Here is a 12410-nt window from a genome sequence, read left to right as displayed (position 1 = left end):
GGGTTGGAGACCAGTTTCTGTCTTTCAAAGTTCGCGCCCTTGCTCAGAAATCTCTTGATTTGAGCCCAGGACACGCCTGGGAAGCCGCCGTGACCTCACAGAGCCCGGAATCTCCCCGAGTTCAAAGTTGTTTTTCTCTTTCCACCTTTCCCAGGGACTTCCGAAACCCCGCCTCCCTGGTGACGTCAGCACAGCGCTGCGTCTGACTATAAGAGCCGCGATGCCGCTGTTGGCCCAGATCGAGTCAGTTCTCAGTTTGTGGAGTATTACATGCAAGACCCTGCGCGACTTCGAATCCCTTTGCCGGGAAAACCTTTGCTACAGCCTGTGAGACATCGCGTCCCCGAGCCCCACGTCTGAGGACATGAACCCACTGGCTTTGCGAGCAGTCCGGACCCACGACCGCTTTTGGCAACCCGAACCCGCGCTCCAGCCCCCAGGGTGACGTGCAGCCTGCCGGTGAGTGGGGGATGGGGCGGCCTTTGAGGGAGGACTCCGGCGAGGAGGCTAGTTGTGGAATCTGAGGGGGCAAGCTAAGGAGCACCCATGGTTCTGGGGAAAGCACTGAAGCCCAGATGCTTTATTTGGTCTGAGAGAGGAGAGCCCACGTCTACATTCTACCTTTTAAGGGAAGGGGCCCTGGATGCTAGAACGACAGTATCTGTATAGAGCCAAATAAATGGAAGGACGTAGTAATCCTCCTGCCTGGGTCTAAAACGTAGGCAGGGGGAGGTTACAGGCGCATGAACACAAGCTTGAGGAAAGAAAGGTCATTAAAAAGCCAGACTCTTACAGGTCTGAAAAAGGGCTGGCCAGGAACTGTGACTGGGGCTGAGTGTGGGCTCTTGGTACTAAGGATGTACAACTTGGGGGTCGAGAAAAGAACCGAGTGGGGGAGTTGGGTGTGAGCAGTGTTACTAGGAATTTGAGGCAGGGATTCACGTGTCACTACCGTGACTGTGTGTTGCATGACTCAGTGCTATGGCTTGATACTGTTTCCCAGAGCGACTTCTAAACAAATATTCCCCTTTCTAGCCCAGACACATGGCTCCAAGCCCAAGACCCCAACAAATCCTGCACTGGAGGGACGCCCACTCCTTTTACCTCCTGTCCCCACTGATGGGCTTCCTCAGTCGGGCCTGGAGCCGCCTGAGGGGCCCCGAAGTCCCAGAGGCATGGCTGGCAGAAACAGTCGTAGAAGCAGATCAGATAGAGGCTGACGCTTTGCCGACGCCTCCCCCTGTCTCTGGGAACCACCTCCCTCATGGTAATATTGAAGAAAGTGGATCTCCTGAACAGAGTAAAGCAGCCCAGAGGCTCTGCCTTGATGTGGAAGCCAAAAGTTCCCCTCCTGAAACTTGGGGACTTTCAAATGTTGACTATGATTCGAAGCCAGGACAAGATGACCTTAGAGAGCAAGACATGGAGCACACAGATGGCCTGCCTACACTGCTGCCCCCTTGCCTGCCAGGGGCTGATAAGAGGCTTGGGGAGGTGGTGGCTAGAGAAGAGGGTGTGGCTGAGACGACTTATCCCACATCACACGGGGAGGGTGGTCCAGCTGAGGATGAAGAGGATAGAGAAACTGTGAAGGCGGCTTACCAAGCCTCTGCTGCTTCCATAGCTCCAGGATACAGACCCAGCACTTCTGTGTGTTGCCCAGGGGAGGCAGAACATCAAGTCACGGAGGGAAGGGGAACGGAAAATAAGGCTGACCCCTTCGGCTCTTCTCTTTCAGGCTCCCACTCCAGAGCCTGGGAGTACTACTCTAGAGAGAAGCCTAAGCAGGAGGGAGAAGCCGAGCCAGAGCCACCCAGGTCAGGGCAGGGTCACCCTTGTCAGAATGCAGAGGCTGAGGAAGAAGGGTCCGAGACTTCTGTCTGTGCTGGGAATGCCCTCCTGAAGACCTGGGTGTATCGCCCAGGAGAGGACACAGAGGAAGAAAACAGTGATTCTGATTCAGCTGAGGAAGAGACAGCTCAGACCTGTGCCACCCCCCATACAAGTGCCTTCCTGAAGGCCTGGGTGTATCGACCAGGAGAGGACACAGAAGAAGAAAACAGTGATTCTGATTCAGCTGAGGAAGACACAGCTCAGACCTGTGCCACCCCCCATACAAGTGCCTTCCTGAAGGCCTGGGTGTATCGTCCAGGAGAGGACACAGAAGAAGAAAACAGTGATTCTGATTCAGCTGAGGAAGACACAGCTCAGACCTGTGCCACCCCCCATACAAGTGCCTTCCTGAAGGCCTGGGTGTATCGACCAGGAGAGGACACAGAAGATGACACAGAAGAGGAAGAGGATGATAATGAGAATGTGGCTCCAGGTGACTCAGAGACTGCTGACTCAGGCCAGAGTCCCTGCCTTCAACCCCAGCATTGTCTACCAGGAGAGAAGCCCAAGGGACATGGGGAAGCAGAGCCCTCTCTTTTCCGGGTGGCCTTCTATTTACCTGGAGAGAAGCCAGCACCACCTTGGGCTGCTCCTAAGCTGCCCCTTCGACTGCAGAGAAGGCTCAAATTGTTCAAAGCCCCCACCCGAGATCAGGACCCCGAGATTCCTCTAAAGGCTAGGAAGGTAAGTGCTGGGAGCCTAGGTTCTAAGCTGGCTTACTTTGTGGCTCAGGAATTTACAGTCCTAGTGCTGGGATTGCAATAGGATTCCACACTGCCCTTTTTTAATGTATTCAGGGGGCCTGAGTCAGGAGGAGGAAGGAAGGAAGGGACTGGGACCTGAACACCCCTAAGGAAGTGTGCTGGCGGTGCAGACTCCAGGGAACCCATGTGTTGCGGCTTCTTGCATAGGAACTCAGCTGGGAAGGCTGTGTTCACTCTGTTGCAATCTCCTGTAAGAGGCAGGAAGAGTGCTGGCTGTGGCTCATGTGGCCTTGGTCCTCTGTGTCTTCAGTGAGTCAGAAGGGCAGGCAGGTGACTATTCAAATACCAAGCATTTTTACGTGACAGGTCTTTATTGTTTGCCTCTGTCCATCTATCCACAGGTGCACTTCTCTGAGAAAGTCATAGTCCATTTCCTTGCTGTCTGGGCAGGACCAGCCCAGGCTGCCCGTCGCGGTCCCTGGGAACAGTTTGCACGAGATCGAAGCCGATTTGCCCGACGCATTGCCCAAGCTGAGGAGAAGCTGGGTCCCTACCTTACCCCTGCTTTCAGGGCCAGAGCATGGGCACGCCTTAGAAACCCATCCTTTCCTCTGACTGCCACCTCTCTTCCACAGCCTGGGCCTTGCTCTTCCTCGGAGGCCACTCCCTTGAACCAAGATGTGACCACACCCTCTCCCCTTCCCAGTGAACTCCCTCCCAGCCTGTACTTGGGAGGGAGGCGTGGCTAAGCCCGCAGTGGTTTCCTGTTATTTATTTATTTATTTTAATAATAAAGCCTTTTGATTTGTAGTGAATAAGCTCTAAGTGTGTATTTATGGGTAGCTTCAAGGGAGGCTAAAAATGAGTTGTGTACAAACTGAAGTTTAAGACCAACCTGATCTACATAGTGAGACCGTCTTAAAATACAATCCTGTGTAAGGGACTTTCCTGATGTAAGGTGCCACAAGTAATCTCAGCACTGGGAAGCTGATGCAGGAGATTGGCTTGAGTTCCAAGACAAGCATAACATAGGAGTGAGGTTGTCTCAAAAATAAAAGGGACGAGGAAGGGTGTTAAATACAAGCAAGGTACAACGACGACATCTATGAAAATGTTATAACGAAGCCCATTATTTTGTACACTAACTAAAAAAATTAATCAAAAGATTTATTGTTAAAAGACAAGGCCAGGCACAGAGGTACGTGCGTGCTTGTCATCCCAGTACTTCAGAGGCGGAAGCAGAAGGATCGGATGTTCAAGGCAAGCCTCAGCTACATAGTCGTTGGAGACCAGACTGAGTATCAAAAAACTAAAAAAGAAAGGAGGAGGTATGGCGTGAAGCTTTCTCCAAACGCACAGAACAGAGTTGGTGAGGGACGGTATTTTATTCGGTTACTCACACGCCAGTTTCCCATCGAAACTGGATAAGCAGATGGCGAAGGCTTGGAGCGGGCAAAGAGGATATCGGAAATCCATCGTGAATATGTTTGGGGCCACACGGCCAAACTGGAGCACCAGATGGTCCGCTGAGGAGCAAACCAGGAATTAGTCAAATTCTTTTTTTTTTTTTTTTTTTTTTTTTTTTTTTTTTTTCTCCACAGCCCTGTACCCTTAGCAAGCTAGGAAACGCAAAGGAGCCAAATAAACTACATCTCCCAAGAGGCCTTGCGACAGTGAGGCGCCCGCCCTGCTTAGTTATATTTGAATGCCCGCTTTCGCCCCCATCCCCGATCTTCCGGTTGCTAGGAGCTCACGTTCATCCGGGTGCACTATCTGGAAATTTTTGACCGAAGCCCGCGTGACGCGACCGTGAAAATTAAGTACGTATGCGCCGCTTTCATCGCTCCACGATGGGGCCTTGTTCTGCAGTAGGAGCAGCCCGTGTCTAGCGCCCTTCTGAACACGACTCAATATCGAATCCTGATCCTTGAAGATACAGTAGGGAGCATCGTTTGTTAGCCCACCAGGAGCCTGATGTTTAGTCCAGATGCATATATTTGTTTGTTTTGCTTATTTGAGAATCAGTGTCTCTAGATTGCCAAGTTTACATTTTGTTTCTTGAGACAGGATTTTTTTCTGTGCAGCCATGTGTCCTGGAACTCACTCTGTAAACCAAGCTAAGCTAACCTGGAATTCACAGAGATCCCGAATCCTAGAATTTAATTAATTAATTTATTTTTTTTAAGACAAAGTCTCCCTGTATAGCTCTGGCTGGCCTGAAACTGGATATTTAGACAGGGCTAGACTCCAACTTAGGAGGTCGGCCTTTCCTCTCCAACAGAGAGTAATATATGCTCTGTTAACCACTGAGCCATCTCTCAGCCCTCGACCCAGAGTTTTTGAGTCTCAGGAACTCTGAGATGGGACTCTGGCTGGCAAAGCCATTCAAGTTTCACATGTGACCCGCAAACCCTTGCCCCGCCATCTATGATAAAGTTCTCTATGAGCACTGAGATTTCCAACCTTAAAAACTCACATTTTGTGGCTGGACTTTCACCCTCTGCTTCCGGCTGTCCATCCCCGGAAGGATCACAGTCATTTTCCTAGGCCCCCTGAATCCCAAGACATTGGTCTCCTGGGAAGATAGATTATATTCCAGTTGGTCTGGCTCCTTAGGCTTTACCACTTATTGGCACCCGCATTCTGCCCCTGCCAGAATACTTACATAGCATACAACTCCCAGCTCCTCTCTGATCCGGGCACTGTCTGGAATCCAGTAGCTCCGCTCAGGGTTCACCCCATTATCAAAGATGGTGAATTTCGTGCCCAAGACATTGGATCTGCTCCAGCAGGGTGGTGGACAGAGTAATAATCATGATCGTGAGTGATCATTTTTTTATTTTTTTAAAGATTTATTTAGTTTCTATGAGTGCTGTATCTGCCTTTACACCTATGTGCCAGAAGAGGGCATCTGATCTCATTACAGATGGTTGTGAGTCACCATGTGGTTGCTGGGATTTGAACTCAGGATCTCTGGAAGAACAGCTAATGCTCTTACCCACTAGCCATCTAGCCCCGTGATCATTATTCTTTAAGTGCTTTCCCAAACCCATCCTCTAAGAAAAACCACAGTCACTGTTCCGTTTCTTTGGTGAGTTATCCTAGCCCACATTGACTCTTTAAGAACCCTCTTCCCCCTAGGAGGTAAGAACTCATGCACTCTGGGCCTCTTTCTCCACAGGGACTGAGGGGGTTCCAGGCCCCTGCCTTACAAAAAAAATGTATACATTTTAAATGCTAATCTGTATTCATGGCATTCAAAACTTTCATCTTTTTCCTTTCCAACTGTGGATTTACAACCTGCAGAACTACAAAACCCATCAGGCTTTAGTGTAGGTGTTGTGTTGTGGTTTGAGGCCTGTTGGGAAATGTAGTCAGTTTGCCTGTCTTTCTCCTGTCTTCCTGCCACCTGTTGCCTCACCACATACTTGGAGCACTACAGACCAAGAAGGCTTTACCTACCTAACTTTGCCTACAAAGTTGTTCCCATTGCGAGACATGTCTTTGGGGTCCAGTGAGATGAGATAATTTGAGGTTTTGCTTCTTTTCCTTTTCCGTCCAGCCAGAAGGAAATGCTGCCGATGAGAGGAACAGGCTTCAGGATTGATTTCTGACACCTGTCTTCTATAGAACCAGGGACCTGAACGCAGTTCTGAACACACAGGAAAGGCTTTTTCTGGAGGAGATGGAGGCCACACTGGGAAGGGGCTGGTCAGACCGGTAGGGTTATGGCTTAGCTATAGAATGGAAGGCTTTGAGGAGCCTGGTTTATACCGGATTCTGTGGGGCTTGACTGCCATGGAGACTCATGGGAGGCCAAAGGGACCTATATATCCCAAGGGGGAGGGAGGCATGACAGATATGGACTAACTCTGGAATGGGTAAGGCTTGGCTATAGAGTGGGGAGGACCTAAGCCCCGATGTTTTAGAAGTTTGAAGTTCTGAAGTGGGCAGGGCTTGGAGCGGACGAGTCCTGTGTGACACAGTGCAGAAAAATTGTTTTGTTTTAAGGGTCTCGTTGCTGCCCTGGCTCACCTGGAACTCTATATTAGACAGCGCCGACTTTCAACTTAGAGGTCTGCCTTCCTCTGCTTAACTAGTGAGGCAGGATTAAAGGCATGTGCCACCCTTCTTTATGTATTATTTTTTTTTTTTGGAAACGGGGTGTCATGTTAGCTCAGGAGGCTGGCCTTGAACTCCTTTAGAGCCGAGCCAAGCTGACCTCCTCTCTTATCCCCCTCTGCCCCTATTTCCCAAATATTAGGATTGTCGTACACCACCACATCTGCCTCCAGAAACCTTTAACCTTGTCCTAAAAGGCGACATGTTCCTACTAATTTGGAGTTTGTTTCTCCTCTTATATGTCCCCTCCAGTGTGAGGCCTACCCACCCCCAAAGGGCTGGAGCGTACTGCTACACCATCCTCTGCCTCCAGGTAGAGGTAGTAGGAAGGGAACATGCCCTTGTCCACGCCTTGCTTGTTTCGCACGATGCGACACTGCACCATGTGGTCTCGGGATGCAGGGAGAAACACGTATGCCTCCATGTCCTCTCCAAGCCGAGGGCCTGGAGTACGAGGCAGGGGGCAGGTCATGTTCCAAGCACTGTGGTTACTGGTGTCGCCATCGCCTTGCATAACCTCAGATACCACCAGGGCGTTGTTTGTCTCTGTAGACTCTGTGGCCTCTTTCTCCTTCTCCGGGTCTTCATCCTAATTCAAGTGCAAATCACAAGTTGAGAAGCAGTCAGGCTTGGCCTTGTGGGGCAGATTGGCTATTCCAGCTCAGGGATGACCCTTGAAGACCCAAGACTTTTTCTAGTTAGTCAAGCATAGCAGCTAACCCACCCAACCCAGTTGGCACATCTGTTGATTGGTCAAGTTTGCAACCTAAATCGACTATTGACTCCACAGACCCATAGGATAATCTGTGTGAGACCATCCCTCTAGAACATACAAACATGTTCCTGGAAAAACATGCCGATGAGATTGTGGGAGCATTGCTGAACAGTAGCACCTCTGGCCTAGAATCCTGTGGTGGAGCTCAGGTGTTGCTCAGTGGTAAGAACACTTGCCTAGCAACCATGACGTCATATTGACTACATAATGAGCCTTCCAAATCATGCCCTGTAATCTCTGAGTCGGTATCTGACCAAGGGTTTTTTTGGGGGTGGGGGGTGGGGGAGAGAGGTGGAGAGAGTCTTATGTAGCCCAGATTGGCCTGCTGACTGCTTGAAAACTAGCCTGTTTCACCATGCTGGAGGCTTTCACTTTGACTGTTGCTACGTCACTCAAAACGCCCTGCAGATTCTTAGTGCCACCCTACCCCAATGCCAGAGGCTGTCTCTGCATCATTTTTGACTGTGTTTTCTTCCATCTCACAGGATGCCAAGTCTCCAAGAACTGTATCAGAGTTCACTGTAGGGTCTGGGTCTGGGTCTGGGTCTGGGCTGGGTGTCTTGTCTTCAACTCTGGCATCCTTGGATTCAACCTCTTCCTCTTCACTGATCCCTAAGGGGTAGAAACAACTACAGGTCAGAACATCTGGGTCCTGGTTAGGAGAGGATCATTGTCATCTAGATAAGACAGGAACTCAAGTTCGCAGCTGCCTTACCTGTCTCTTTCACTGACCACACTCTCTGCACTTCATGTGTACATGGAGTCCACAAGGACTCAGACCTACCTCCTGATCTCCCTGACCCATAGGAAGAGGCCAGACTCAGAGTCTCACTGAGAAGCCCAGGCTGGCCTGAAACTAGATTTGTAGACTGGGCTTGCTTTGAACTCAGAGATCACCTGCCTTTGCCTCCCCAGTGGTAAGATTAACGGGATTAAGGTATGTGTCACAACTCCTGCCCCCTCCAAAAGAAAAAAAAAAAAAGCTTTCAAAAACAAATGTGTGGAGGGGCTGGAAGGATAGACTAACAGTCAGGGGCACACATTGCTCTTGTAGAAAACCTGAGTTTGCTTCCAAGCTCTCAAGTCCGATGGCTCACACATGCCTATAACTCCAGCTCCAGTGGATCTGAAAAGTCCTCTTTTGGCCTCCGCGGGAACTGCATTCACATTCACAGATGCACATACATATAACTAAAAAGAATTGTAAGTATAATATGGATGGAGTGCAACACACCGTTAACCCCAGCACTCACGGAGGCAGAGGCAGTGATCTCCATGAGTTCAAGATGTGCCAGGGCCACAAAGAGAGAAGACCCTTTCCTTCTCCAAGTTAATTAAAATAAATACATCTGATGTGAAGTTTTTACATCTGAATTCACTATAACATAGACTAGATAGCCTGACAGATGAAATATGAGACCTAGGAGTTATGCCCCATATAAACCTGTTGTCAAATCAAGGATGACAACTTGTCACGTGAACCAGGGGCCAGATTTTATTCCCTTTCCCCAAATTACCGGGTCCTGGGGAGGCTAGCCAGCCCCTGCGTCGGTTTGCCAGATGTGTCTTGGGAGGTCGGGAGATGACAGGAATGTCCTCCATGGTCACTTCCTCCACATCTGAGTCGGAGCTCTCTGGGAGCCAGCAGAGATGTCGGACCGCAGGGCCGTTGCCCCGAGTGTATACTAGAGAAAGAAGAGTCTCGAATTTAGGATCCTTCGGTGTAAGAGGCAGCAGCTCAGGATCTGACTCCAATGTTAGGAGGAGGGGGTGTGGAATCCTGAACTTCTAAGGGGATTTGTTCTAAATACCAGTGGCCCAAGGTTACCTGCTCCTCTGGGTGACAGTAGGGGGGCCCGCTCACCACTCCCATCTCCAACATAGCTCATGGTGATAAGGGCACTGTGTGCCCCTGAGGGCAGATGCGCCTGTGGTACGTTCTCCTGGAGGAAAGGGCTCCCAAAACCTGGGGGCAAGTTCAGAGAGGCCCATTTGAAAAGGATCTACAGAGTAAGGCAGAAAGATTGCCCCAACTCCTCCAATGCATAACAAGTTCCAGGATAGCCTGTGCTAGCACGAGATGCATTGCACCCCACTCCCCAACCCAAGCCAAAACCTCAGTAATAAGCCACTCGCACTGCCTGGGTGTCACAGAAAGAAAATGTGAAATCCCTGCTTTACTAGAAGCACTCCTGTCTCTGGGTAGTCCCTGTTCCCTTGGACTCTACTAGGTTCTGACAAACCTAGTCACTGGATCTCTTAGGTTTGACCCTCCAGTTTTTCTATGCTTTGCCTGGTACTACCACACGACCGGATAATCTTATTGGCTCCTAAGAAACCCATAACCCAGTCAATCTTCTGCAGAGGGATCCACGAGGCCCCACCTCTGTTCTCTCATAAAGCCACACACTCAAGTAAGCCACGCCCCTATGTGCTACCATATGCTCCCCCAACCCCCATGATGCATTAGGGCCCGGCCCTGACACATTATAAACCAGTCTAACAGTTCCTCCCCTTACCAACTCCTGATCCTAAGCTCCACCCCTATAAATCCATAGGCTCCGCCCTGATACGTCATAGGCCTGACCCTCATCCCCATCCTTGTCCTCAAAGAGGCCCTCTTAGAGGTTCCCCACCACTGATGTCATTAGGACACTTCCTGACATCTGATAGGCCAATCTCTCCTACAGCCAGCACCATCCACCAAGTTGCCGCCCAGGGGCTCACTAAGCTCCACCCTCTAGTGTTCACTAGGTCCTGCCCTCAAGAGCCCCTAAACCCCTTCCACCAGACCAAGGCCCCAGCTGCTGTCACTCTGGAAGCGCTCCTCCCCACGCCTTGGTCGCCGGTGCCTCAGGGAAGCATCAGGATTGGCCTGAACCATGAGGGGCTCCTGGCGTTTCCTGCGCTGCTTCTTCTCAAATAGCTGTCGCTGCAGAAGCAAGAAGGAGGGTATAGTGGGATCCGAAACCAGACTGATAGACAGGAGTGAGGTTGGCCTGGGGGAGTCCAGGTACCCTTCCTCTTAGGGGTCCTAGGTATCCAGTCCCTCAGTGCCCCCAAGTCCTTTCCTGTCAGATCTAATCTACTTCCCCTTCCTCCTCCAAAAACTCTAGAACTTTTGTCCCTTAAAAATTTTCCTCAGCCATCCTGGCAGAGGCATGAGGGCTGCAATTTCCAGACGCACAACTTAGTGAGTCCCTGTTTCAAAATACAAAGGCAGGTATAAAGGCTACAGAATGAGGCCATCTCAGAAAATGACTAATTAGGCTCTGAGAGATGGCTTGGTGGGTAAATAAATGTGCTTGCCATCCCATCAAGCCTGACCACCGGAGTTTGAGTCCTAATGTTGTCAAAAGTAAGACCCTGCTCCTGCAAGTTGTCTCCACATACATGCTGTGTGTGGTGTTCATGTACCCTATCTCAAATGAATGTAATTTAAAACCAAAAATAAAAGCAATGAATAGGAATGTTCACTGTAAACTTCCAGCACCCAAGCTGCAAGTGTGAGACCAGCCAGGGCCAGACAACAAGGTCCTCTCTCAAAATAAAGCTGAATTCCTATTTTCTCATTTCCTAACAAGAGAACCCAAAGTTCAGAGAAAACGAACGTGGGACTGGAGGCTCTGAGCAACCTTCTGGAAAGGTTGGGAAAAATGGAAACATGGGATTCCAGGCCATACCTGTTGTTCTAGCTTCTGCAGCCTCACACCAGAGAATTCATCCTCCAAGGTCCTGAGAGAAACACAAGCTGGTGGCCAAAACTAGCAAGGACAGCTTGCCTGTTTAAGAGCCCCTTCCCTTCACCAATTTGGGTTCTGAGCACCTGTGATGTCACAGTAGGCATGGGACCTGAATTTTCTCAGTCAGTTATCTGCTCTTTCTCCCAGCCCCCCCCCCCCCCCAATTTTCGGACCCCAGCAGAGACCCCAGGTTTTTGCTATCACGGGAGACTCAGAGGTCCTGAGCTCCTTCCTCTCACAGACTTAAGCATTTTCACTTGTATCTATCAAAGAAGGATGTAGGAGTTCAGAAGCCCCCACCCCACACCTTCCTACAAAGTTGACGGTGGTGAGCCTGAAGACAGAGCCCCAAGCTGAGTGTATCCCTAAGGTGCGCATGTAAGTCCTCCCTCTCCCATTAAGTTTCCCTACTCACTCTTTTTTCCACTGTTCATTCTCCTGAGACGTTCTAGAGGATTAGGAAGGCATGATCAAGATCTAGATCCCACACATCTCAAAAGAGACCACTCTCTAATACCTGACCTCAGCCCTCATTGGCCTTAGCAACCCAAATCCCAACTCCTCCCTGCGAGTCAGTAGCTTGTGTTGAGTTTTAAGCACTACTGGGAGCGCAAAAATCCAGTTTTCTACCAAATACCTAAGGCTTGTTCTGCTTCTGAGTATTGGGACTGGCGGCTGGCTTAGGGCCACAAACCCCAAACCCTCGGAATTCACCTGTCTGCAATCTCAGAGGTACCCACCCACCCTAGTGCTAGCTTGGTGATCCCATGGCCTAACCGCAAAGCTGGAACTCTAAACTTATCCGGATTCTCTCAGAAAGGGGATTCCCATGGGCACTTGCCCTCTTGGCCCCTCACGGTCCATGTCCAACAGAGTAATGTCCCAAGCCACCGGGGCAGGCAGATCCCTTGTTCTGGGGATTCCGAATTGGAACCAAGAGTCAATGTTCCTTAAAGGGACCCACGAGTATCTACCTAGCAATATAGTTCTCCATATAGAGTATTTAAGAAATGTATAAGGTCAACGCCCAGTGGCTAATGCCTGTAATTCCTGCACTTGGGAGGTGGGGACGAGTGCCGGGAGTTCAGAGCTTGGAATCTATAAGTCAAGGTGGGCTTGGGACTTACAAAAGCATTTCAGAAAAGAAATAAATAAGTTATATAAAAAAAGTGG

General features: G+C 50.0%; 2 protein-coding genes across 7 annotated transcripts; one reads left to right on the top strand and one right to left on the bottom strand.

The window, feature by feature from the left end:
• Positions 1 to 172: 172 nt before the first annotated feature.
• Positions 173 to 3415, top strand: Ppp1r15a (protein phosphatase 1 regulatory subunit 15A). The gene is made up of 3 exons (XM_034517818.3): positions 173 to 459; positions 1036 to 2577; positions 2999 to 3415. The coding sequence occupies exons 2-3, from the start codon at positions 1045 to 1047 to the stop codon at positions 3344 to 3346; spliced, it is 1881 nt and encodes a 626-aa protein (XP_034373709.1). The 5' UTR covers positions 173 to 459; positions 1036 to 1044; the 3' UTR covers positions 3347 to 3415.
• Positions 3416 to 3640: 225 nt separating this feature from the next.
• On the bottom strand, positions 3641 to 12146 carry Tulp2 (TUB like protein 2). Of its 6 annotated transcripts, none has more exons than XM_076934034.1 (14): positions 12079 to 12146; positions 11653 to 11685; positions 11178 to 11229; positions 10288 to 10426; positions 9323 to 9460; positions 9012 to 9179; positions 7922 to 8106; positions 7009 to 7308; positions 6060 to 6172; positions 5263 to 5377; positions 5074 to 5172; positions 4352 to 4523; positions 3998 to 4123; positions 3641 to 3906 (listed from the first exon to the last, which is right to left on the bottom strand). In XM_076934034.1, exons 1-14 carry the CDS (start codon positions 12099 to 12101, stop codon positions 3899 to 3901), a joined length of 1671 nt encoding a protein of 556 aa, XP_076790149.1. In that variant the 5' UTR covers positions 12102 to 12146; the 3' UTR covers positions 3641 to 3898. The 6 variants fall into 6 exon arrangements, with proteins under 6 accessions (XP_076790149.1, XP_076790145.1, XP_076790140.1 ...); XM_076934030.1 differs by having other exon boundaries at positions 3645 to 3906; positions 6988 to 7308; XM_076934025.1 differs by lacking the exon at positions 3641 to 3906 and having other exon boundaries at positions 3964 to 4123; positions 6988 to 7308.
• Between the last annotated feature and the right edge of the window lie 264 nt (positions 12147 to 12410).

Source organism: Arvicanthis niloticus, chromosome 1, assembly GCF_011762505.2.
Source record: "Arvicanthis niloticus isolate mArvNil1 chromosome 1, mArvNil1.pat.X, whole genome shotgun sequence".
NCBI lineage: Eukaryota > Metazoa > Chordata > Mammalia > Rodentia > Muridae > Arvicanthis > Arvicanthis niloticus.
The sequence above is the reverse complement of the archived record's forward strand: the minus strand, read 5'-3'. Positions and strand labels throughout refer to the sequence as shown.